Here is a 27359-nt window from a genome sequence, read left to right as displayed (position 1 = left end):
TGTTTGGTTGTTATTTTTATAATGACTTTATTTTGGTTAATTGCCGTGTAATTTCATGTCATTTCTCAGTTGGGTTGCATGAGTTCTTTTGGTGATTTAATTTAACGAAAAGCTTTTGAAAACGGAAGAAGGGGGCCAAAAGAACCAGCAATCTTTTTCTTTTTTGTACTGGCTTCCCAACTGGTAAAACTGAGTTTAGAACTAACTGTACATTTAAAATGATCCCATTTTAAACAGTCATGGCTTCCCCCAAAGTATCCTGGGAAATACAGCTTGCCAAGGGTGCTGAGAGTTGTTTGGAGACTCCCTATTCCGCTCACAGAGTGACACTCCCCTAAGTCCTCTATGAAGAGGGACTGATTGTTAAACCACTCTGGGAATTGTAGCTTTGGGACGGGAATGGCAACCCCCTCAGGATTCTTTGAGGGAAGCTATGACTGCTTAAAGGGACGCTGGTGGCGCTGTGGGTAAAAGCCTCAGCGCCTAGGGCTTGCCGATTGAAAGGTCGGCGGTTCGAATCCCCGCGGCGGGGTGCACTCCCGTTGCTCGGTCCCAGCGCCTGCCAACCTAGCAGTTCGAAAGCACCTCCGGGTACAAGTAGATAAATAGGGACCGCTTACTGGCGGGAAGGTAAACGGTGTTTCCGTGTGCTGCGCTGGCTCGCCAGATGCGGCTTTGTCGCCGGAAGTGACCCGGAAGTGTCTCCGGACAGCGCTGGCCCCCGGCCTCTTAAGTGAGATGGGCGCACAACCCTAGAGTCTGTCAAGACTGGCCCGTATGGGCAGGGGTACCTTTACCTTTTACCTATGACTGCTTAAAGTGGTGTGAATGGTGGCCTTCAGTTAGGAGTCTAAAAGCCAAACACCATTGGACTCCATTCTTTAATGTGTTGCCTGCTGAACTGCAATTACAGTGGTACGTCGGGTTACAAACGCTTCAGGTTACGTGTTTTCAGGTTGCTGACCGCGGGGAACCCGGAAGTTCCTGAAAGGGTTATGTCCGGGTTTCGCCGCTTGTGCATGTGCAGAAGTGCTAAATCGCGCTTCACGCATGTGCAGAAACACCAAATCACGAGGTTCCACTGTACTGAATTTCATACGTGGTGCTAGTTTCATGTGATGTCAGTCAGTGCAGATCATAGTGAGTTAGATCAGCATTCCCTAACCTTTTCCCGACCGTGGCCCCCTTCTGACCTCATTTCCTTCCTGTGGTCGCCCATGGGCGTAGCCTGGGGGCAGGGGAGAAGCTGCCCCCCCCAATATGTAAAAATCAATACAAATCTGAGGTTCTGCCCCCTAACAAAAATCCTGGCTACACCCATGCAACCCCATCCTACCAGTAGAAAGGTAGCTATTTAAATGTTCTGTTTGTAAATAGAAGATGTTTTATTTATAATTTTTATAATTTACACAAAATACAATTACATAAAATGATAGGAACATAATGAAATATTGCTGAAGCAGAAAAACAGAATCATGGAGCTGGAATGGACGCCAAGGGTCATCTTTCTAGTGCAACCTCCTGCAATGTAGGAAACTCAGCTAAAGCATCCATGACAGATGGCCATCCAACCTCTTCTTAGAAACCTCCAAGGAAGGAGAGTCTAAATCCTTGCGAGAGAGATCCATCTTCCATGTATTATAAAAATTAAACAACACTTATTTGACCCCAGTATATGACACAGGTAAACCTCCAGATATGGGACGCGGGTGGCGCTGTGGGTAAAAGCCTCAGCGCCTAGGGCTTGCCGATCGAAAGGTTGGCGGTTCGAATCCCTGCGGCGGGGTGCGCTCCCGTCGTTCGGTCCCAGCGCCTGCCAACCTAGCAGTTCGAAAGCACCCCTGGGGGCAAGTAGATAAATAGGGACCGCTTACTAGCGGGAAGGTAAACGGCGTTTCCGTGTGCGGCTCTGGCTCGCCAGAGCAGCGATGTCACCCTGGCCACGTGACCCGGAAGTGTCTCCGGACAGCGCTGGCCCCCGGCCTCTTGAGTGAGATGGGCGCACAACCCTAGAGTCTGTCAAGACTGGCCCGTACGGGCAGGGGTACCTTTACCTTTACCTTTAAACCTCCAGATACAGTCCAAAAGGTACACAGGGAGTTCTGTATATCTGGGAGAATTTTAAAAAGCAAGTGGTCCTCACCAACCTGGTGCGAAAAGATATTGTCATCTGGAGGAGCCCTGGCTTCCTAGATAAAACACTACAGCCCCACACACCCTTACCTGGGAGTAAGGCCTACTGAACTCAGTGCAGCTTTCTTCTGAGTAGACAGCTATTTACTAGATGCAAGTCAGCAGCACCAGATGACCCCACTCAGCTGAGTACTGGGGTGAGTACCCCGCGCCTTGCAGAGCCGGGCAGACGCTGCCAACGGGCCCAGCACTGGAAGCAACAAGCAGCTCTGGCTCACCCAGCCCTACCCATTGCCGCCCTTCCACTACACTTACCTGACCTGGGGGTTCTGGATCGCGGATTCTACCAGTCAGAACTGGAGCCTCAGCGATCACCGTTTCCCGCTGGAAACAAACTGCTCCAAGAAAATGCACATGGCAGAAAGGAGCGCTAGGCCCTGGTGGGCCACCCCCCATAGCCAGCCAATCAGGATTTTTTTAAAAAAAATTGCTTTTCCCCTTTCCCCTTCTCACTTCCCTCTGTCACCACCTAGCCTCCTGCTGTGGCCCCCTATTTATGTGATTGTCATCTGTGGCCCCTTTGGCATATCCTGGGGGTCCCCAGGTGCCATATATAGCCCCCGACTGGGAAACATTGAGCTAGATGGACCAATAAGGCAACTTCCTATGTTCCAATTTTTTCAAACCCCCTAGAACCAAGAGCCAGCCCAGATCAAGGGAGAGGTAACATTCTCGAAACAAAAAAGCTGGCAACCCTAAATTAATCACAGATGCCTTTCCTAAAGAACAAGTGGTCTGGGGGGGTGTTTGTTGTACAGTCTCCATGCCAGCCAAGGATTTAAGGTTTGATTACTGCAACCCGGACTCTCTGCTTACAACCCTGGAGAGGAGTCAATGAGGGGGCTTAAAAACAAACTACGGCTAATCTCCTCCACATCCAGCATTGTGATTAACCCAGCTAAGTGGCTTAAGAAGGTGCTAACTTAATTTGAGCCCCAAAAGTAGAGGTTACCAGACTTGGGTGAAAGTCAAGTCCTGCAGCTGAGCTGCAAGTACACATACCCCCTTCCTAATTCTTTGAACTCAGCTGCTTGTACAGCTCTTGCTTTTCCCTCTTAACCTGGACACAAATCTTCACATGCCCATTAGCCTTTATATGCTAAATCTTTACATGCCTCCACAACCATATCTGATCTGATTTGCAAACAGAAGCCATGTGAAGACATCCACACCATCTCTCCACCCACTGGTATGGGCTAAAGGTGGGTGACTTGGAAAAACATTCAACCGCACTGATGCATTTGACAACATGCAAATGCAATGTGAAACACACTGAGGGGGCAATGATCTTGCTGCCCTTTAAGCCAGTAATGTGTACACATGTACATATGGTGTTTATTGGTGATTTGTCTACAGGGAAGTTATACAGCAAGCAGCATTCACCCCCATGTTCATCCTGATTTACTTGCTGGGTGTTTATATGCCTTGCCATTAGTTATTCATCCATCCATTTCAAAGCATTTCTCCATCACTTTTCAAACAGCAAAAAGAGATGCAATTTTTAAAAGTTTATTTGTTGTGCTAGAGCACCAGAGCTCTTTAATCCCCGTTGAATGTGCAAACCTGAAGTTCTGGTATGTGACTCAATCACTCCCGCAAACTACAGACAGCCTGGAAGCAGCCCTATATAAAAACAATGCAACTTTTAAAATTCCTGGAGGAATATTGCCCTAATATATTGGGATTTGTATTGGGATTTGTATCATGTGGATGGCCATTAAGGAGTTGCGTTATCAGGCCGCTGGTCCATCTAGCTCACACATTCTACACTGGCTGGCAGCAGCTCTCCAGCGTTTCTAGCGGGGGACATTCCCAGTCCTACTTGAAGATGTCAAGGACTGAACCTGGGACCTTTTGCATAAAAAGCAGGTACTCTTACCTCTGACTATATGTGGCATTTGATCATGGGGGGGCCCACCAGTCTAACATGGTACAGTCCAGATAGAGCTTTACTATCTCGTCTTGTGTTTGCTTGCAAGCACTAAGGTTACGAACAACTCAGAATTTAAATCCCTCCTTGAATAATGTTTGCACAGACACTCAGTGCTGATGGCCACTGTTTGGGCAAATGCAGACTCAATTAGCAGCTTTTTGTTTTGTTTCCAAGAACAGAAGCGGAACACAAGAAAAGCCCTGCTGGGTCAAGCCAATGGCTCGTTTAGTCTATCATTCTCTTCTCCCAGTAACCAAAAGAGGCCTGTGGGGAAATGGATGGTTTTTAATAAATCATTCTTTTCTTCAGCATACATACACATTCATTTTTGACCCACAGGTGACTGATCAAACAGGTTGGGGAGGTTTTTGAAGAGCCGGCAAAACCTGTTTATCCAGGACCAAGGACAAAGATGCCTCTTGTTGTACAGCTTTCAGCTGTCGTCCTTCTTCCTTTGTCAGAAAACATCAGCACTGTACTCCCTTCCCCTCCGTCAAACGCATGCAGTGAAGCTAAGTAAAAGAACCAACTAAAGTCCTAGCTTCAAAAAGGAAAAAGTCTTTTGCAGCCTGAAGGAGAGCGTGGGATCAAGTGGCAGGCAGATAGCACAATCCAGGCAGGGCAGGGTTCCGCTGAAGTTAGCCAGTCCTAATCCATATATGCCTGCTTTCTAATAACTGGTGCCAACAGAGACAGCTGCATGAGCCCCCTTGATAGATGAAGGCTCAGCAGTTATTAGCCAGACCAACATTGCCCTGGGTGGTGCTTTGGTTAGCTCACTTCTCAGGAATGAGCCTTCACCTCTCTGCAACAGCCACTTCAGAGACCCGTCAACAGCTAGAGAGGAACCAGTTAACTGGTGACAAGGTGCTAATTACCCACAAGCCCTTTTTATCTTGGGTTTCTCTGACATTAGCTGGGCCTAATTGGATCAAGACATCTCAAAGCCTACGGACAGATAACACCCTTTGGGCTGCAGGATTTGGTGGTATGGTAGAAAACATATATCTATGCCTTAGGACTTCCTAAGGTATGGAAGGTAGCTCAAGCAAGAATGCAAGATGCATACGTTATCTTTTGCTTCTAGGTCAACTTCCATCAATGCTGAAGGTTGCTGGCCTTTGAGCACCACTGAGTGCTTCCAGACAGTTATTGCTTTTAGGCTGGATACAATTCCTCCCAATGAGGAAAGTGATGAGGAGGTGTGGGATAACATTTGCTTTATGTAGTGTTGTCTAAACAAATTGGAATGAATGTGTCTCACCTCCCTGAAGACTTTGTGCAAGCAAACCAGGATAAATCCACAATGAACACGTCTAGATGTGGAGCCTGAGCTTCTCCTCATACGATTGAAAGCTTTCTAAGGGTCAGCTCACATGTTACTAGAAGAGAGGCGGCTGCAAGCATCTCTTAATTTCAAGGGCCTTGCTCCTCACTCAAGCTGCCAGGGAGGTGCTTCTTGTACTAAGTGGTAAGAGAATCTGGACATGTTCAGAGGTGCACTTTATTATCACCTCTCATGCTCCAAGCATAAATCCCAACACTGAATTCTGAGGCTTAATTAAGGCCCATATGCTATTTCTTCACTGAAGAAACCTGGTGTCACTTTGGAAGTGTAAGAAACCGAAAGATCAGTGCCTTTCTGAATCAGTGGTTAAAACCAGTGCACTTTTGAAAGGATCACTCCACCATCTTGATTCAAATGTCATCCAACTGTGTCCAAACACAGATGAAAATCTGCTCCTTGACCTCAGGAGCCATAATGCAAAATCTGGTTACAATAACTTAAGAGGTGTGCAAATGCACAACAAACAAAGATATACAGTATTTCCAAAATATACAGTAGATGAAAACCAGAAGCTTATGCATCTCTGCTACACCAAGTTTCCACTGATTCATAATTTACATTTACCACTGCTGTGGGTGGTAGAACTCAAAGCAAAAACAAATAGTGCAATCCTGTGCATATTTACTTGGAAGTAAGACCCAGGGTCAAGGCTGCTGCATACCTGAGGGTCTACTGGGCTTCCTTAGTAGTGGTTACTGGAACTGTGGCTCCTCTGATCAGCACCAGGCAACTACCTTTTATACGTCCTGAAATGCCCTAAAGCTCATGAACGGGATTGTGGGAAATTTAAAATGGTGACCAGTCAACAGTGAGAGTGGCGGGTGGCGGGATTTGAAGAAAGGCTCGGACAGCATCAGCGGTAGGCTTTGTCAGACACTGAGGCCTGGCAGCTGCCCCAAAGCCATTCAAAATATAAAAGTTAGAAGTAATGTATAACAGCCCCCTGTTGCTGAAAGGATTGTAAGCTTTGGAATCACACTGAATGCTTCTCCAGGAATATCTGCCCTTATAACCAGAGCGAGATAGAGTTAGTTAGCTACCTTTCGTTCAAGCTGTCCTGTGGGGGACAGATTAGAATCTGCAGGGCATCAGTGAGCATGTATCTGGAGGTGGGAACTGCTAAGCGACAATTAACGATTTCACCAAGGGGCAATTAAAGTGAGGAGAAAGAGATTAAATATTTTGCTGCTGGGTTATTGATCACCTGCCAACTCTGAGACAGATAAAAGGGGGGGAAATGCAAGCCAGTCAGGACAAAGCTGTTGTGAACACAAAGGCTCAACTGGCAGGGAGGTTTTCCCAGATAAAAGAGATATTGGGGCAACCGCTGCCAACCGCAATTTTGGGGAACTGTTTGGTTGTAGGAAATCGAGCTTCAGATCTTTGCTGAGTCTCAAAGTTCACTCAAGGCTCATCCACACTCACCTTTGCTTTGCACTTTCTAGGCATTTTTTGTTTTGTTTTGGTCCTGGCGTTTTCTCCAGGGAAAACCACATTTTACTGCTAAATCAGAGCAAACGGCAATTGGTTTTCCGTGGATTGCTGTTTGCTCCAATTGAAAGGTAAAACATGGCCTTTCCTGGGGGAAGTGCCAGGACAAAAATAAAAGCTCAAACACAGAGCTGGAAAGCCCAGACCTGTGTCTAGAAGTGTGGCACAAAATGAAGTGTGGATGAGCTCTCATTCGGCTTAGGTGAGTCACCCTCTCTCACCCTAAGTTACCTCAGAGGATGGTGCTATCCAGATATCCCAGGAAATCACAGAATCACAGAATTGTAGAGTTGGAAGGCACCCTGAGGGTCATCTAGTCCAACCCCCTGAATTGCAAGGAATCTCAACGGAAGAGATTCTAATACACTGAACAGCAGCTAAACTGACATATTTATAACAGGGATGGGGAACCCTTTTCACACTAAGAGCCACATTCCCCTCTGGGGCAACCTTTTTGGGGCCACTTGAAAGTGGTGGGAGGGGTCAGAGGCAAAAGGAGGTGGAGCAATGAATGCAAATTTCACCTTTGTGCAGTTCCCATGCATACTCACACAACCCTCTCTATCCTCCATCCAGGCATGCAAGATGCATGATCAGAGTTCAAGGGTGCATTGCAGCCAGGCAAAAACACTTAGGGAGAGTGCAAAGCAAGACCAGTGAGGGATGCAACCCAAGGAAAGCCTGGGTAAAGTTCCAAGGGATGGATAGAGAAGGTAGGAAGGCTACATTTGAACTCTGGGAATGAGGTTCTCCATCCCTTATCTAGATGAATGGCCTAATTCTTACTGAGGTAACAGACTGGAGGTCAGGCTTCCCATGACTGAACGATGTTCGATACAGAAAAGTTCAGCAAGCCCTCGAATGTCAGAGAAAATCTTGCATTGGGACCCCTCTTTCAAGGACTCATTTTCTATGTGCAGGGAAATTATGATTGTGAAGGAAATCCCCCACTAGCAACCTGAAGCGGTACAGCTGAGACAGAGGTTAACCACCTGAGGGAGAAGAAGGTGGACATCTAATGTAGCTTCTAACATTCCATCCTGATCTGCACTGTGAGAGCGAAACTCACCCTCTATTGACCTCTCAGGGGCTCAGCCCTCACAGACTTGAAATTCCACAGAGGAGAATGCAATGCGCTCCCCATGCTCTGCAGAGACGAACTGCGCTCTCCCCCAGGGGTCTTTGCACTCTGAATGCTCTCCTGCCACACGCCCAGTGCACTCATCCTAAAGATGAACAGTTATGGTAATGCCCATCTCCTCGTCACCGAGGATGTGCTTTTCATTCGAGTATTTTCCATGGTTCAACACTGAAACAGAGGCATAGCACCCTGCAATCTGCACCACTTGCGCAACCACCACTGGCATCCTATTGTCCTGTGCTGCATTGTCCCCAGCCTTAAGGTTATAATTAGTACGTCTGATTATCCAAATTAAGAACATAAGAGGAGCCCTGAAGAAACAGCCTGCTGAATCAGGCCAGTGGCCCATCTAGTCCCACAACCTGTTCTCAACGAGGCCAATCAGATGCAGGACCAGAGTGTAACAACACACTCTTCACTTGCGAGTCCTAGCATACTGTGAGTCCTAGCATATTGCCTCTGAAAGCAGAGGTAGAATACAGCCATCGTGTCTCGTGGCAACAGATAGCCTTGTTCTCTGTGTATTTGTCCAAGGCTGCATGCATGCCATACATTTAAAGCAGTCCCCCTCCCACTCAAATAATCCCAGGAAATGTAGTTTGTCAAGGGTGCTGGGAACTATAGCTTTTGAGGGGTAAACTACAGTTCCAAAGATTCTTTACAGGGGTGTGCATGCTTTAAATGTATGGTGCATGCACATATTATCCTCTTTTAAAGCCACCCAAATTGGTGTCCATCACTATTCTTGTGGCAGTGAATTCCATAGTTAAACTACACACTGCGTAAAGTAGTGCTTTCTTTTGCCTGTCCTGAAACTTTCAACATTCGGCTTCATTGGATGTCTGCTAAGTTCTAGAGTTATATCAGTTACTGCTTTTCACACTGTGTCAAAGCTGCAGATGTTCGCTCGTCATGTGTAGGAGGGTTGATTACAGATCTACAGCTGTGATTTTCAGGACTCTCCCAAGTGATACCATTTGTACTTTTTTCCTGTTTAAAAACGCCAAAACAATGCTGGGATGCACATAAGTTCCTGCTACCATATCAGAGCTGTGGCCTGAGGAGACACAAACGTAACTTCAAAAGGAACAGCAACTGAGAACCATCTTATCATTTTAGTCTCTCGGTGGGCCCAGAGATCAGGGAAGAGCAAAGGCAGGACCAAGAATGGAATTTATTGCACATGCAAGCCTCAGACAGAAGCATTTAACCTAAAGTTTCTCAGTGCTTAATTATCAAGGGTAACCTTTCATTAGCACAGTCACAGGCTGATGTGTTCCACTTTCTCTGCTGTAGAAGAACAAAGCTGTCCAAAAGGGTCAGAACCCATAATTAGAACATCATGTATACTCTGAGGTTCAGATACATGTGGCCACAAAAGTATACCGCAGTGTTTCTTCATTAAATTCACAATTCTGGGTTATATGTGGAGGCACATGTCTCCACTCGTATACCTGAAAAGATTTGTGTAACAGTATGAACGACTGGGCTTCTGTATGGTTCTGGCAGGATCTCCTCTGAAGGCAAACAATTCTGCTGTGTCAGGAGTGACCAAATGACCACAATCACACCCGAAACAGAGCAGTTAGCACATATCTGCAGTGAAGGCTGATTAGGAGGAGAAAAGGCCACTGCAGTAAATCACACAGAGACACAGCAAGTAACCTCCTCAGATGGTGAATCCTTTTTATAATTAATCACACATAATCCTATGCAAATCTACTCAAAAGAAAATCCCATTGAGTTCAATGGGGCTTTCTGGCACTTAAGTTTATAATATAGGATTATAAACTGACATATCGCGGTATAGATGTTTTGGAGTTCAAAACATCTGCAGGGCAGCACTTTGCTGAAGGCACCATACAGTATTCAGTGCTGGCAAAAGTAGTAAGAAAACATCTAGCTCTCTTTCAAGAGAATAACTTGGATTCATATTTTAAAACGCCCCCTTCCACCTGCTCCCACACACCCCAGCATGCTACTTATTTTGTGTGTTACTACAATCAGCCACACACCCAAATTTAATTAGACGCCCTTCTGGGCATTAAGTGGCAACCCAGATTTTCATCTTCCTCCACGTTCCCAGGCTTTCCAAGCCAATAGGAACTCACTCGCTTTACGCAAACCACCAGCAACATCCTACTAACTCACTAAACCTGATTGCAGCTTCAGATTATGTCTCAATTGGAATAGCAGAAATCCGAGTAAGGGTGGTTGGTGCGAATGGGTCTGTAAAGTTAAGTTCCTGGACTGGTGCATCCTAGAAGCTCCGTTGCCACATTTAAGCAGGCAATGGAAAGAATAGTGCGCCAGTGAAAATGTAGGGGTGTCAGGAATTATTCCCGCAATGGGCTGGCCTTTGCCCTTTAATGTCTCCTGTGTTCAAGAACTCCTGAGGTGTAGAATAATTACACTGGGCAAATTGCACAGATACTATACAATCTTGTTCACATGGGATGATGAAATAATTGTGATTCATTCCAGAAATATCTTTTGCTTTGTCAGCCGGTTCTGCACGTCGTTTCTGCGTCTAGTTTCACAGTACAAATCCTTCATCCCCTGAAAGGCTCATTTTTGTTTTTCAATGATTCAACAGGCAAAAAGAATTGTGAACAGTATAGGCAAGTAAGTGGCTTAGTATCACTGACATACTCAAGAATTGAGAGCGGCAGGGCCCTCTCCGCACAATCAGTCCAAGATATACTAACTATTAGGGGAGATAAAAAATGACATTTGTTTAAAATATTTGAATGTCTCAGGCTCAATCCCCAGTGCACCCAGTTACGGCTGAGAAGGCACCCAGTTGAGCATCCCAGACAACTGTTACCAGTCAGAGCTGGATGTACCCATCGTCAGGTCAGATCAGATCCACACAATACATTAAAAGCACATGGCATCCCCCCCAGAAAATACTGGAAACTGTAATTTACCCCCTGCCCAGAACTACTGTTTCTAGTACCCTTAACAAACTACAGTTCCCAGGATTCTTTAGGGGAAATCAAGTGCTTGAAATGCTGCCTATGTATCTTCACCAACTGGAAAGTTCTCAAGGCAGCTTACAATATATACAAAAAATACAAAAGTGAGAGATGTGAAGTGTTCTTAAAAATGAAATAAAAAAATGGTTCTGGAATTCTCACAAAATTCCAGTCAAGCTGAAACCTCACATCAGTAAAATCACCAAGGAGTCTTATGGCACCTTAAAGAGACTTCATAAATATATTAAAACACCTACTTTTGTGCATTCAAACAGTTTGTCAGATGCTCAGACCACAAAAGCTTATGCCACAATACCTTTGTTAAAAGGTGCCACAATATTCTTTTGATTGTTTTCATTGCAGGAGGCTTACATAGTTAACCCTCTGGAAATCTTCCCATAATAGCACTACTTCTAGCAGTTTGCATCACAAATGGGTAAATAAACGGAGGAAAGAGGGGGGAATTCCAATATCAGTTGAGATAATTTATCTCAATTTGCCTAATGCAAATTGATTGCAGCAATATATTATTCACACACAGAAAGAGGCACCTTCACACTAGGTAGTGTCTTAACTGGTGAATCATAACACCATCTGTGGAAATCTAAGGTCATTTCCTGCTCCATCACTTATCAGAATAACCCAAGCAGGGGGTAAACAAAGACAATACCAAAGGTATGTGGGAAACAGATGAATAACCTCAAGCTCTTAAGGTTAATATGTGAAGGCAGGGATGGGGAACCTGTGTGGACCTCCAGGTGTTGTTGGGCTGTAAAACTCCCATCAGCCTCAGCCAGCAGGGCCAATGGTCAGCGACGATGGAAGGCATACTCCAGCAAAAAAAGTATTATTATTATATGCTGCCCATCTGGAGGGTCACAGACTGGCCACTCCCGCCTTATCGCAGGGTATATAGTTCCATAATTTAACTACACTTCTGCCTGTCCTGAATCTTCCAGAATTTCATCTACTAATAGGTTTTACCCGACTAAGGCCCCCTAACTCTTTAAACAGGCATTGCCCTTCCGTCCAAGAAGCCTGGGAACTGTGTTTTGTTAAGGGCACGGAGAGTTGTGAGGAAACCCGCCATCGCCCTCACAGAACTACAGTTCCCAGATTGGCTTAGCAATTGATCCCTCTTCCCATGGAACTCTGGGAATTGTAGCTCTGTGAGGGAAACAGGCGGTCTCCTCACAACTCTCAGCACGCTATGGTTCTTGGGGAAGACATAATAACTTAAAGCGGCATAAGAGCACTTAAAATCTATTTTATTTATTTATTTCATGTATGCACCGCTTGAGTTTAAAAAACAAACAAACCCTCAAAACTGTTTTCGAAGAGATAAAACAATAAAATCAGGGGGGAGGGGACCACAAGCATTCTTTTAAATGCGCAAAAGTTAAAACGCTAAAACAGATTAAAATTACCTCCACCTTCTAAGCATTTGGGCAGGCTCGTCAAAACAGGAATGTTTGCAGCAGGTGCCAAAAAGAGTACAGTGGAGACGCCCGTTTGATCTCAATAAGTAGGGAGTTCCAATGTGTAGGGGCATAGCCAAGATTTTTTGGGGGGGGGCAGAAACTCAGTTAGCTATGTATTTTTATTGATTTTTACTTATGGGGGGGGGGGGGAGCTGCAACATCCTCCCCTGGCTATGCCCATGTGCTGCCACACTAAACAATCAAGTTCTTACAAATGCAAAATGGGTATTACCTTATGTGGCACCTATAGACAACTGAAGTGGTTGAGTGGGCACATGTGTATGGCACAGATGGGGCCTAAAATCCTACTCAGAGTAGACCTGTTGCAATTCATTTGTGGTTTCACTTCTGAATAGGACTAGCATTGGATACAAGGAATGCAGAACCTGCTCACCGTACCAAAAATGTACAAAGCGCTAACCTCCTACACACACACACACACACACACACACACGGAATATTATCAAGGGCCTTCAGGCAGAAGACATTTGGCTGGTAGCCTAAATAGGAAGAAACCAGAGTTTGGGGTTTTTTTCACTCCCTTTATCATCACTCAGCAGTATTTCCACCCCTCTGGGCTGTTTGTATTTCTCACAGACACTCATTCATGCCCCCCCCCCCCACTGCTCCAAGCGGAGGTTTTGATCATTTTGGGTTTCTCCCAGCACCTCACAAGAGAAAGAGAGAAAGAGGATTTTGAAGCCCAGTTCCTAGCTGGAGGTTGATCGAGCAAGACACGCACCGACATGTCTTGCTTTGCTCCGCCTCGGCTATAGGTGAGGCTAGTTAAAAATTAAACTCCCTCAGACCTTAGCTAGAACGGAGAATCCAATGACTTATACTTTAATCACCACGGATGGCCACCATGTCAACTTTGGACAGGCTATTGCGTCACAAGGGGTGGGGATGGGGGCTGTGAATTAAGCGTCTCCTTGAAGACATATTTTAAAAAAGTGTGGTGAAGATAATATTTGTTATCTAAACTTCTCTTCCTTCCTCACAGAGTCAATGTTGTTTTTGCCCCAGGGCATGAGCCACTGTGCTTGGGAAATGCAGCAAGACAGGAAGTGGTTGACATCGGTCAAGGTCCCCAACTGCTATGGGCCCGAATTTCCGCCTTTGCCAAAGGTAATTCACTCTATCTTTTCTCTGCCTCAGGCACACACAATATCACCTGGTATTAAGGACCCTGTCATCCTTTCACAATCTCACTGATAGTATATATAACCCTCATATACGCAATTGTTTGTTACTGGTGGAGTTGCAGGTTTACTACAACTGCTGTAGCTAATGTGTGGCATGAGAGAGTTGACATGAGCACCAACATTAACTCCTCCATTACAGCACAATCGTATCGATTTTTCTCCAGAAGCAAGTCCCACTATTTTCGAGGGCCTTGGGGCAACTCCAGACTGATATTTTATTGCGGGTGAATTCTGCAATGTGTCAGTGGTGTATTTATCCCAATTTATCAGTTGTTCTGCAACACTACAACATTATTGCTGTCTAGAGGGGCTATAGTGCAACAGAAGTGTGATGAAAACTCATACAGAACATTTGTGGAGTTAAAAGTTACAGGATTTCAGCAGAAAGGTACAGGAGTGGAAATGAAGCACTATGCCTGCCCCCAAACCTTTTGCAGACAGAAGCAGTATTTAATGTGGGATAGTGTAAGACTGCCCCAATAGCCTCGTGAGCACAAATCATCATAAACACAGAATAAAAAGGATGCCTGAATGAGCCTTTACAGGGTAAATGCACAGAAGATTGCAGCTATAGGCAATGTAAACCAGGCATAGGCAAACTCGGCTCTCCAGATGTTTTGGGACTACAACTCCCATCATCCCTGACCACTGGTCCTGTTAGCTAGGCATAATGGGAGTTGTAGTCCCAAAACATCTGGAGGACCGAGTTTGCCTATGCCTGATGTAAACACACCATTTGACCCATCATGATATTCCATGTGAGTTATTCAAAATAAATTACCACCCTACTCTGGGCAATAGGCATCTGGCTGGCCACCGTGAGAATAGGATGCTGGACTAGATGGGCCATTGGCATAATCCAGGAGGGTCTTATGTTCTTAACAGTGTGCACATGTGTGTTTATGCGTGCATGCATGCACATGTAACAACAACCAGCCGCAACACTCTACAGATTAAGGTGAAAGGATGCAAGGCAGAATCCTTAAAGATCTCATAACAGTATTTAAAAGACCGAAGTTCCTATTCAATGCACACTTATTTATTTTTATTTAATAACATGTATATATTGCTTAATAATAATAATAAACCCTCTAAGCAGTTTGCATAAAACAATATAAAATATCCATAAGAAAATATAGATAAAATGTCAAAACAAGTAGACATATTAACATGGTCAAAATATAAATAAAGCCAACCAATTTCAAAACAGAAAATGTACATATCGGGGCAGATTTGCCTAAACGTTTTTAGCAGGCGTCAAACACAGTACGGTATGTTAATGGGCAAGGAGCACCAAAGACTAGGTCCCCCCCCCCCACGCTGTATAATGTTATATACCCTGTAACATTATACAGCATTTGTGGTTGTGCGAGCAGGCACCTATGGAATAAGGCAAGCCTTCAAGTAAAACTGTTCCTGAAGTGTTGAGGGGAGGTGGGTTATTGACTTGTGGGTTTTCCTCTCTTCCCCCCTTATTTATTATGTATTTTGTGCTTTTATGTTTTATTTTTAATGTCACAAACCACTCAGAGATCTATGGATGAAAGGCAGCGTACAAATTTAATAAATAAATAAAACAAACATAAATATTTCAAGAGCAGCACCTTGAATTTGGCCCGGTAACAAATTGGCAACCAGTGGAGATCTTGGAACATGGGTGTAATATGCCAAGAGGGTCTCTCACTCGCTTTGAGAGCCAGCATGGTACAGTAGTTGGGAGTGTTCAATCAGGAGCTGGGAGACCACAGTTCAAATCCCTACTCAGTCATGAAACTCCCTGGGCCTGTAGTTGTTTCTCAGCCTAACTTACCTCACAGAGTCGCTGTGAGGATAAAATGAAAGAGGCAGAACCATGTATACCACCTTGAGCTGCTTGGAGGAAAGATGGGATATAAATGCAATAAATAAATGTCCACCTTGAGCCCCACTTCCATCTGCATTATAGGCAGAGTACATCCACCTCATTTAGAATGTTGTGGAATTCCTGAGCAATCTATAGTATGTAAAGCTCTTTAAACTCTCTAAAGCATGCTAATTACTGCATATAAATGCTACTCCTTTCCAAACATGTAAGAGTATCCCCACACAGCAAATTGATGGGGCTTTCAGCTCAAGCCATCTCTTAGCTTGGGGTGGGTCTCACCCCTTTGAAGATGTTGACTATGGCCTACAAAACATGGAAATTAAAGACTCCAGGCAAAAGGCTACTTCATTGTGATGGCAGTGTCACCGTGTCACAGAAAAAAGCACTTCAGTGGGGCAGGAGAGGAGGCTGGACACATCTGCCTTGTGTGTGTACGAAAAGTAGTTCACATAGTAGATTAACATCCACGTCGCATGTTTCAAGTGCATGATTTCCCCCAAAGAATGCTGGGAACCGAAGTTCACAGAACTACAGTTCCCAGCACCCTTAATAAAATACATCACCCATGATTCTGTGGGGAGGAAGCCATGTTCTTTGAATGTGCTCTAACTGCATGGAGTGGTTGTCTCTTGTGTGCATCCCACAAGGCCTAGCTCAATGTTTCCCCTAACAAAACAGACATTGGTAATATTTTTGCAAGTGCAGCGTTTACAGTCAAGGTGGAAAGAGAACATTAAGGGAGGACAAACAAAACTGCTCCCAGCACAAATCCGAGGGTGAGGGAAAAGGTGGCAGTAAAATCTACTTGTGGGTTTGATCCAACATTTCCAGAAGCCCTATCTGACCCTGCCTTGGCTTCTTGGCCATTGCAGTAAAGTGATTTCTTTGGGGGGTAGGGGTGCAGCACTGCCGCTGATTCAGCTCCTTGGCCAAGGGCACAAGGGACCCTAGGTACGTCTCATGTGGAGCCATCTGTGTGCGTTACAGAATTACCATGTTTTGCACCCTGGGAAGGATGAATCAGCCTAATCCATCAACTAGCTTCCTGCTTTCTCAAAAGAACAGGGAGAGCAGCACAATCCCTTCCTCCCCACCTTTTGTAGTCATAACTCCAGATATACAGGTTGGTGACAGGGCTCGGTCACCATCTCCACCCAGGGAAATACAGCATGAGAACAAGCAAACATTCCTCAATGGAGAAGGGATCTGGGCTGCACACACACCTTTACACATTTAAAGCACACCCTCAAATACTAGGAACTGCAGTTTGTTAAAGGTGCTGCGAATTGTAACTTTGTGAAGGTAAACTATGGTTCCCAGGATTCTTTTGTCTGGTTGGGGGGTAGTTTGCTTTAAATGTGTCAAGGTATATATACAGCCCTGATCCCCATTCTGAATTCTTGTTTAAAAAGGCTCAGGGGAGGGAAATGTTGACTGTGGGCTGGCTAATTTGTTTTATTTTTTAATCATGGGTAATTAAAAGCTCTTGTGCGTCATGATGACAATAGCAGGCCCACTGGCTGGCCAGCAGTCATGCTGCAACTTTCACAGTGAAACAATTCTGAAGACTGTCATCCGTAGAAGAACAACCCTGATAATTAAAATAAAGGTAATGATGATAATGATGATGTTTTTAGATGTCCTAAAAGTCAGCTGTAGCTTTCCTCCTTAAGACCTCTGGGAACTGTAGTTTGACAAGGCTGTTAGCTGTCCCTAAAACAGGCATGCCAATCCTTCCATTTCCAAAAACTCATTGGGGCACAGCATGAAAATCTGTTTAAACCAGGCTGGCTTAACTAGTTTAAACCAGACTGCGTTACAGCGTGCAGAAGCAATTTTATTTGCGGGTTGAGGATTTGTGCTTACAAATTGCATCTCCTCAGCCACAAACTCAGTGAGTGGCCTTGCTCAAGTCCCTATCACAACCTCGGTTTCTCATTTGTAAACGGAATACAATAGTCACTTATCTCACCTCAGGATGTCCAAGATTAAAAGAGGGCCTGAAGACACACAAAACATTGGATAGCAGAAATGCCACCACCATTATTCAACTTAAGATCACTATACATCTCAGAGCACTTACCTGGCCAGGAATATATTGGAGTATCTTGTCTGAAGTAACATCCCTCTCTTGTCCTGGTTCAAAACCAAAAAGGCTGGCTAGCTTTTTTTTGCTCTCTTGTCTGAAAAGCAATTAAAAAAAAAAAAAGAGTCAGGAGAGATCAAAGCAAGCAAACAAATCAAATCAGCAACGCATCACGGTGGAATTAGCAACTTTTATCACAAGGCTTTTAAGTGTCTGGACCTAATGAACAGCTGGCCATCAATAACATTTAGGCTTAGCGAATTTCTCCTTGGCTTTTTTTTTTGGCTTTGTTTCATTTGTCCTTCCACAAAGGAATACTTCGTTCGTTCTCATTCCTCATCATGGATGGTCAAAGGATTCTGTCTTTCCCAAGGGCAAAGTTAAGGTAATCCTTTCTCTTCTTCACAGTTCTCTAAAAGAAAGATGAGGCATGCACGCTCTCTCAGAACACATGAGTTTGAAGATGATGCAACTTTAACGTAAGTAGTATGAAAGCTCAATATTGTCTACACTAAGTGGCAGCAGCTCTCCAGGGTTCTGCCTCAGAATCTCTTTCTCAAGGCCACTGTTGAAACTATTGCTGCAGGGCACAAACACCCACACCCACACATGGATACCTCAAAACAAATAAGAATCTGCTGCATCAGGCCAGAGGCCTGTCTAGTCCAGCATCCTGTTCTCACAGAGGCCAACCAGATGCCTATAGGAAGTCCAAAAGCAGCATCTGAGCACAACAGCACTGGCTCGTAAAAGTTACCTACGATAGCTAAATAAGTAAAAGTGATTTCTCTCCCACACACTACACCAACAAGCAAATCAGTGCAGCCCTAAAGGTTGTATCCAACCATGTCTTACACAGAGCAGACCCATTGAAATTAATTGACCTCCACACTCCAATTACTTCCAGTGTGCTGCTACCACTGATTTGGGAAGTTAGTGTACATACGGTGCTAGCCACCATAAAGGTCAATGCACATAGTTTTCTCAAAGGAATCCTGGGAACTGTAGTTTGTTATGGATGTGGGGAATTGTAGTTCTGTTAGGAGGAAATTACAGTTATCAGGGTTTGAGGGGCGATAGTCATGTACTTGAAATGGGTGTGCTTCGAAAGTATCGTGGTTCTACCCAACGTGTTTACAGCCTTAGTCATATTCACTAATTTCAGCAGAACTACTCTGAGTAAAGGCATAGCTTTAGAAACAATCCTAAGTCATTTTTGCTCCCTGATTAGGGCCCCACATAGCATTCCCCCTGGCTAAAACCAACAGTCTTGTTGCACCATTTAAATAACCATTCCTGCCATCCCTGATTCTCCTTTCAAGGTGACACCAGCAGTGACTCAGACCCCATTAAAAGGCATTGTTGGTGCCCAGGTGCCAGCTGATGTCATGGAGGTATTCCCCTTTCCCCACCCACCATCACTCTCAGTCAACATAGTTTCGGCTCTTGAAAGTGAATTGCAACATTTTTGCTGCATGGTGATGGGTGTTTTTTGTTTTGTTTTGTTGTTCTTGTTTTATTCACATGCATCCTTCATGCTACTCCACACAGCAGAAGCAAATGCTTCTCTGTAAGGGGCTGTTGCATTCCTCATTTGCAAACAGGAGATTGTATTCTTAAACACACACACACATACAAACACACACGTATGCAGCCAGACACATCTCATGAGTACAGACTCCAGATCACTTAACACTGATTACTTGTCACTCAGCATATTTAAACCAGGGGTGAGGAAACTGCTGAACTCCAGATGTTGTTGGACTACAACTCCCATCTTCCCTAACCATTGGCCATGCTGGCTGGGGCTGATGGGAGTTGGAGACCGGCAACTTCTGGAGGGCCCCCCAATTCAATGTACTGTACTGGTTTTGACTTATAAGGCCTTGAGCGGCTCAGGACCACAAAACCTCAAGGACTACCCCCCCCCCCGGTATGAACCAACCCAGACCCTGAGATCATCACCTGAGGCCCTTCTCCTCCTTGAATGGTCCACAGGAATGGGCCTTTTCTGTGGTGGCTCCCCACTTGTGGAGTGCTCACCTGGTGCCTTCATTACATATCTTTAGATGTCAGGCAAAAACCTTTCTCTATAACCAGGCCATTGGCTTATTAAACAATCTATGGCCTTTTAATCGTGTTTGTAGGAGGTGGGGTTATTGGTTTTTTGCTTATTATTATTTATTGTTATGTTAAGTATTTAGTTTTTCAATTTAGTATTTTTATGCTGTAATCAGTCCTGTGACCTTCCACCCTTCTTCCCCAGCAATATGCCATCTCTAGTACTAGAGGCAACATAGCCATTGTGGCTAGTAGCCCTGAGAGCTTTATCCTCCATGAAGTTATCTAATCATCATCCAAGTTGGTGGCTATCACTACTCTCGCAGCAACAAATTCCAGTGAAATATGTGATGTGACAAGACAGTTGCCACTCCCCCAACATATATATTTTTAATTGAAAAAACCCCCAAAGACTACTGCAAACCCCATGTGTGAGCCTTTGTGTACACATATATTATTTCACTAATGTGAGCAATAGCTGTCAATTGACGTCTCCTGCTCCATTCATTTGTCAATATATTTTTAAAGGTTTTCAACCTAGTGTCAACTGCAGCATCTTGAGGCAGTGAGTTCCATAGGTTAATAATGCATCATTCAATGCATCTCTTGCAGTCACACCACGGTGTGTGCATGTAAATTTTGTGCCATTCCCTATACTTGAAGTGTATTCTGTGAGAGAATTCTGTCCTGTAAAGAACATTCAAACCATCCATTTGCTCTCTCTATTACTACTGTACTTTCACTTGAGTGCCACAGGTTGCAAACCTCCACACCCACCCAAAAAATATTCAACTGGGGACACCTTGTTTTCACATACCGTCTGGTAGCACTGATCAGCTAACTTGAGTAGCGTTACTTGCAACCATAAACAAAACAGACAGGCCCAGCATCTGTTGCTAACCTTGAATTTTAGCAAAGCCCCCATCCCCAAACATCTCTTGGTAAAGCAAAGAAGCAAGGCAGAAATTTTAGAAAGAAAAAGAAACTCAATAGGAAAAGAGGCCTATTGATCTTAAGGGCAGACACTGATACCCCAAAATATGGTTACAAATACAAAACCACCTTAGCATATGTTCCATTTGTTGCATTTTGCAATATGTGTTAGTTTTCTTTGTTGTGTCAGAACTTGTGGTTTGCAATGTCGCACCTCTTGCCAGGGATGCCCATGAAGTGCTAACTAGGGCAGGGCAAAGCTCTTACTTCCTGTGATATCCCATCATGCACTTCCCTCTTCCCTCTCCAGAAGGGAATTAAAGCCACATCAACAAAAGTTCTATGAATTCTATGGAAGTCCATTAACTCTTTTGTTGATGATTAATTCCCTTCTGGAGAGGGAAGAGGGAAGTGTGTTGCTCCACTAATTCACAACTACTCATCTCGGCACCACAAAAACCTAACAACGTCAAGTGCTTCGCAGGTGGATACAATGTGCAATCATATTGTCATATTGGCATTTTCCACCCAAATGGCTTGATGGGCATTGGGGACACTGCTTGGACACACAGCATTTTCAACATGCAACGTGATTTTGCATTTGCCCACTCTTTTGTTGATGTGGCTTTAATTCCCTTCTGGAGAGGGAAGAGGGAAGTGCATGATTTTTCATACAATCATAAGACGTTTAAGTCTGGATTTTGTATATAGGAAGTTGCCTTATACTAAGACCCTTGATCCATCTAGCTCAGTATCGTCTGCACTGACCGTCAGTGGCTCTCCAGGGTTTCAGAAGGGATATTCCCTGCCCTACCTGGAGATGTTGGGGATTGAAACTAACACAAAATAGATGCTCCACCACGGAGCCACAGCCCTTTACACAATTACCAGCATCAGTTTCAGGTTTCCTGCCTGTAAGTTTACACCCACATAGACACCTAAAGAAAGAAATCCCAGGTGCCTGGTCATTTGGGCACTTAAAAATCCGAAAAGGCACATCATCCCTGGATTGTTTTTCCAACCATGTTGGCACCAAGGAATTTGGCCTAGTTTTCCATTCCTTCTCCACATATACAAACAGTCACTTAGTTTTACTGTGCAGATTCTATGTAAGACTAGATTTTGTCTGGTGGAAACTGTGAGGTGTGAAAACCATGAGAATGGCAGGAGGCTCAACTACATCCCTTTTGTCCTTTCCATTGCAAATCTGAACTAGTTTTGTGAACTTATTATGAAATCTCCCTTTTTAAAGTGCTGTTGTGAAGGCCTTCTGCTGCCACGAAGTTTTCAAACTTGATCGGTATAGAAGGTAGAACAGGAGCAGAAAGCTTACAACAGGAGGTTCTGGTGTTCAGATAGACTAATCCACGTAAAGCCCACGCTTCAAACAGTATGACATTCCTACACAAGGGTGGTTCTGTGTAGGAAATAGCACACAGGGCTTATCAACAATGATCGCATAATATGCATGTTGTCCATTTTGCTGGGACAACTTCTAGAGGGGTAGCCACAGCAGACACCAAGACTTGGGCACCTTGAAGACTTACAGATTTATTGGGGCATATGTTCTCAGAATTCATGCCCACTTCACTTGATGATGTGGGCTGTAGTCCACAACAGCTCACACTACTATAAATTTGCGAGTCATTAAATGTGCCACAAGGCTCTAATTTCACTGGGTACACTGTACACAGCACACAGTGAAATCAGTGCCACAATCTACATGCAGTGCTATCCGTGTAGGGAAACTATGGTGAAGTACCGTAAGTTACTATTTCACTGGAGTTCTGAAACTGATTTCAATTATGTAATGAAGTAATATATGTATATATAAAAAAACACCCCCATCTTGTTCAAAACTCTTATCATTACTTCCCTTGATTACATGCCATTTGCCAGTTTGGGGGCTCACCATGTTTTAAACAGAGAAATACGCCCCCAAAATAGCAGTAAATATTTAGGATTATAATTCCTAAGTGCCTATAAGCAAGGGAAAGTTTTATCGAGTGAGACTTTGAATTAAAAGTTCATTTGAAACGCTCGTCTTCCTAGAGACTATCTTAAACTACTGTTAAATGGATATTGTTATTTTAACTAGACAAAAACACACTTACTGGAGAGCAAAGATTGCATACACACCATGTATTTAAAGCTGATTGTCCTCCCTGAAGAATCCTGGGAACTGTAGTTTAACAGTGCTGGAAAATGTAGTTCTGTGAAAGGTAAATTACTGGGAGGGGAGGTTGCTTTAAATTTATGTTCTGTGTTATTATGAGTTATTCTGCATAGGACTGCCCAGCATATTAACGTTTTGCAATCTAACTCGAACCTTTTAATTCTCAAGTGGGATATAATTTTTAAAACAATTAAATTAAACTGAAGCTGTCAGGGGTGCCACTCCAAAGGAAACAAAACACACACACACACACATTTAAAATAAAGGAATTGTTGTCTCTCCACACACACAAACACACACCAGACACCGTCCTTTATTCCAAGAACTCCACCAAATTCTTTGCGTGCGATATGAGAAGTGTGGAGGTACTGTAACACTTGTCATGATAAATCTCAAGGAAACGGACATGCACACAGTGCCTGACTTTTCTTGGAGAAAGCGAGACCCAGCAAGGGAATTTTATTCCCAATGAGGCTTTCTTTTTAAGAGAACAAAACACGCAGACAGCAGCAGCAGCAGCAGCAGCACAGAAAACTTAAAAGGAAAGATTGCGGCGTACTCACTCTTTCCGAAGCGAGGGTTTCCTGGAGAAGGAGTATCGGAACCTGCCAGGTGCCTGGGGGACGCAAGCCATGTTCCCCATGTTTGAGAGCGACTTGTATAATCCAAGAAAGAGTTGCGAGGAGGGGGGAAGAGAGGAGCAAAAAGGCAGGCAGGCTCGGGGAGCCCAGGCGCCGGAGCGTGTGAAGCCAGCGAGGAGGTGTGTGCTCTCTGAGTGTGTCATGCAGACACTTCCGTCTGCAGCGGTGACTCTTATGGGTGTGAGCTGGGAACTCTCAGCCATTTGGCCAAGGGCTGCTTTGTTGCTGGGTTCACTTCCCCTCCTAGTGGATCTGATCACACACACAGCATGAAGTGGGGAGTCCAGAAAGGAATTCTTTGTTGATTCTTGCTGCTGCTGCGTCTTTGCAGGTGAAACTAATGAAGGAACTTTTAAAGAGGCAATTGGGAGAAACTCTTGCCATGTGTTCTGAGAGAGGGGATTATTGTAGGGTTGCCATATTTCAAAAAGTAAAATTCCTGACACCCGCAAAGCTTTTTTTAAAGGAAACCACCCAAGTTGTTGAGCTTTTCCCCCAAAAAAGTAATTTTAAGCTTCTTTTTAGCTGTTTCCACTGCTTTTCCCATTGCATTGCTATACATCAAGATTTTCCCTGACATTTTGCCGAAAATTCCCCCAACACGCGAAAACCAGGACATGTCAGAAATTTTCCTGATGTTTGGCTAGCCTAGGGTTATTGGTTTGTGCTTGTTCTTATTTCTTATGTCTTTTGTGTTTTTAAAATTGTAATTTTATCTTGTGAACCGCCCTAAGATCCGCAGATGATAAGTGGTATACAAATTTTAATCATCACCCCCCTCCATGAAAAACTAGAGGTGTGTGTTACCATTACTAGTTTTCTCCTGTAGACAGCTAGGCCTGCTGAAATGTTCCGCCAAAAAAATTTAAATTTCTGGTTCATTTGTTTTTGGTCTGACTTTAATAAAACTGGAAGCACAAGTCTGCTTTTCTTTATTTAGGATTGCAGTGAACTTTTATTCGGAGTAGAAAGACCTCATGAAATGAATAGATTTCAGTTAGTCCTGTCCATTAATTGGTCTACTCTGAGTAAAAGTTAATTGAGTTGCAGAGTTTTCCTGCAAGTTTATTTATTGCATTTATCTCTCATCTTTCCTTCAAGGAGCTCAAGGTGGCATATAGACACTTCTCCCCATTTCATCCTCACAACAACACCCCTGTGAGGTAGGTCAAGCTGTGCGAAATTGCGACCGGCTTCATGGCTGGGTAGGTAAATTAGGTATACTGTAGAGCAGGCTTCCTCAACCTCGGCCCTCAAGATGTTTTTGGCCTACAACTCCCATGATCCCTAGCTAGCAGGACCATTGGTCTGGGATGATGGGAATTGTAGTCTCAAAACATCTGGAGGGCTGAGGTTGAGGAAGCCTGCTGTAGAGAATGCAGCAGACAGATTGCTGATGTTCTGGTTGAGAACATGTGACACCATTGGTAAAACAGCTGCACTGGCTGCTCCTCTGCTACCAAGCCAGGTTCATGGTCCTTGTATTAACTGACAAAGCCCTGAACAACTTAGGTCCAGGGTACCTCAGGAGTCGCCTGAACCCTCATATTCCAGCTCGATCACTGAGGTCACCTGCATGAGTGTTGCTGGTCGTTCCCGAGTTGGTCAGGCTAATTTGACAGCAATGAGAAACTGTCTTGTACAATATTCTGCCAGTAGAGATTCAGCAGGTGCCTTCTATGCCAGCTTTTAAACACCTGGTGAAAGCCTTTCTATTCCACCAGGCCTATGCAGGCAATTAAGAGTACTGATGTTTGTTTTTCCCTTCTTTGTTTTAAAATTGTTTTAAAGTTCTTAATGCATTTTCTGCATGGTTTTATTGCTGCAAACCACTTTGGAGGTTTTTTTAAAATGATCAAGCAGTATACCTAATATTTTTTATAATAAATACATAACGTGGATTTGAGATAAGGTCCCCACTCTTCCCTCATCCATAATACAAGAAATTGGGTAGTTTTGAAACAAATTGTTGGGGGATTTGTCTGTTTTATTTACTTTTACATTTACTTAAATGTAGTATAAGCACTGGTAACTGGGAAACACTGGCCTGCACACGCTGCAACAGAAGAATATCACTGTGATCAACTCCCACCCAGAAACCTATGCCTCCACTTGTGGAAGGAGGTGTGGATCCAGAATTGGCCTCCACATTCACTTACGGACTTACTGTTAAGACCGTGTTCATGGAAGGCAATCTTACTTGGCTACAAGGAGTAAGAAGAAAGAGGAATGGGACGCTGGACAAAGAAGAAAGAAGATGGGAAGCTGGACAGCAGGACTCGAGTGCAACAGTCAATCTCCCTACCTGTGACTCCTAGCAGCTGGTATTCAGAGGCACACTGCCATCGCCAGCGGAGGGTGTACATAGTCATCAATGACTTCTAGGCTTCTCCAGGAATTTTCATCTCCTTCCTATAAAATATTAGGTCCCCCCAATAGAGAGATGAATCAAAGCATAGGCAGCCTACCCCTCTCTGGCTGACTCACGCCAGTATCTCAATCCGCTGCGCCTCACTTCATAGAATCCATTAGGTCTACAAAAGTGTCTCAGTCCTGCTGTGTGAACTAGCAACAGCTGCTTTCATAACTGAACAGGGGGGGAAAGGGGGAAGCTTTAGAGAAGCAAACAGATGTGAATCAAACACTTGGCCAAAAGGTTGTGTGATTCAATTTTCAAAGGGATTTCTGTAGAATGGAAACATCAACAGGGATAGCTGAGGACAGCTGAGCCGGTGTATGGCTAGAGTTTTGGACCCGGACTTGGGAGACCAGGGTTCAAATCCGCACTCAGCCGTGATGCTTGCTGCGTAACTTTGGACCAGCCACAGTCTCTCAGGCTAACCTACCTCGTAGGGTTGTTGTGAGGATACTATGAAGAGGGGGAGAACCATGCATGCCAACTTGAGCGCCTTGGAGGAAAAGGTGGAATAGAGAAGTAATAAAGCATAAAACAAGTTTAAAGCTGGTAGGGGGAAGACTATCATAAGTGGAATGCTTCAGCATGTCAACAGAAATCCATGCTGTCAAAGGAAGGAGAAAGAGAGTAGTGTTGTGAGGATAATATAGAACACTATATATGCCACCTTGAGATCTATGGAGGAAAAGGGGGCTATAAATGTGATGATGATTATGATAAATACATTACAGTGACCCAGCACAGAAACTGAATATGGAAGAGGGAGCCTATGGTTGGAAAAAGCAAGTGTTGTGCAGGAGTTGAGTGGGGGAGTTGAGGAGGCTCCTAATCTTTGGCTCGTGCTGTTTTTTCTGATTTGAATTCCCTCCCTCCCAAGCTGCTTTCCCCCTGCAAAATGTAAAAGCTTGCAAGTAAAGTATAGTACCTGTAATATATATTTCTTAACTCATTTGTTGCGGGGTGGCAATTTTAATTAGAAAAATGGCATATGCAGCCCATGGCAATTACCCCATTAGCTGCTCTGGGCATACGAACACAGGAAGCTGTCTTATATACCAAGTCTGACAGTTGGTTCATCTAGCTCCGTATTGTCAACACTGACTGGCAGTGGCTCTTCAGGGTCTCAGGCAAGATTCTCCTCCAGCCTTACCTGGAGATACTGGGGAATGAGCCTGGCACCTTCTGCATGCAAAGCAGATGCTCAACCACTGAGCCATGCCCCTTCAGTGCAGTCACCAGTTTAGTCCTGATAGAATTACAATTACCAGCAACTCTTAACAAACTACAATGCCCAGAATTATTTGGGGGAAAGTATGTGCTTTGAAGGTATAGTGTACACACAGCCTGGATAGGTCCATTGAAGCAGAAAACCTTTCAGCAGGCATAAAAAAGTATAGTGATGGCTGTCTAAT

General features: G+C 44.3%; 2 protein-coding genes across 4 annotated transcripts in view; one reads left to right on the top strand and one right to left on the bottom strand.

Annotated features, from left to right (window-relative positions):
• PLEKHN1 (pleckstrin homology domain containing N1) overlaps nucleotides 1-23734 on the bottom strand; it is a gene marked incomplete at its 5' end in the record, with an annotated part of 55716 nt that extends 31982 nt beyond the window's left edge. The window contains 2 exons of one of the 3 annotated variants that reach the window (XM_083453946.1): nucleotides 17718-17817; nucleotides 23454-23734. In XM_083453946.1, coding sequence (XP_083310072.1) covers nucleotides 17718-17817; nucleotides 23454-23734 — 381 coding nt within the window. Of the gene's footprint in view, nucleotides 1-2448; nucleotides 2961-17717; nucleotides 17818-23453 lie in introns of those variants that run through there. The other 2 variants (XM_083453948.1, XM_083453947.1) reach the window with 2 other exon arrangements.
• NOC2L (NOC2 like nucleolar associated transcriptional repressor) overlaps nucleotides 23733-27359 on the top strand; it is a 120551-nt gene continuing 116924 nt past the window's right edge. Inside the window, exons 1-2 of the mRNA XM_083453871.1 lie at nucleotides 23733-23862; nucleotides 24633-24736. The gene's annotated coding sequence lies outside the window, so the exon portion shown is untranslated. The remainder of the gene's footprint in view (nucleotides 23863-24632; nucleotides 24737-27359) is intronic.

The sequence above is a fragment of the Podarcis tiliguerta genome (assembly GCF_965153285.1).
Source record: "Podarcis tiliguerta genome assembly, chromosome: 8".
Taxonomy (NCBI): Eukaryota; Metazoa; Chordata; class Lepidosauria; order Squamata; family Lacertidae; genus Podarcis; species Podarcis tiliguerta.
Note: the sequence above shows the minus strand (reverse complement) of the source record. Positions and strands in the feature narration are given on the sequence as shown.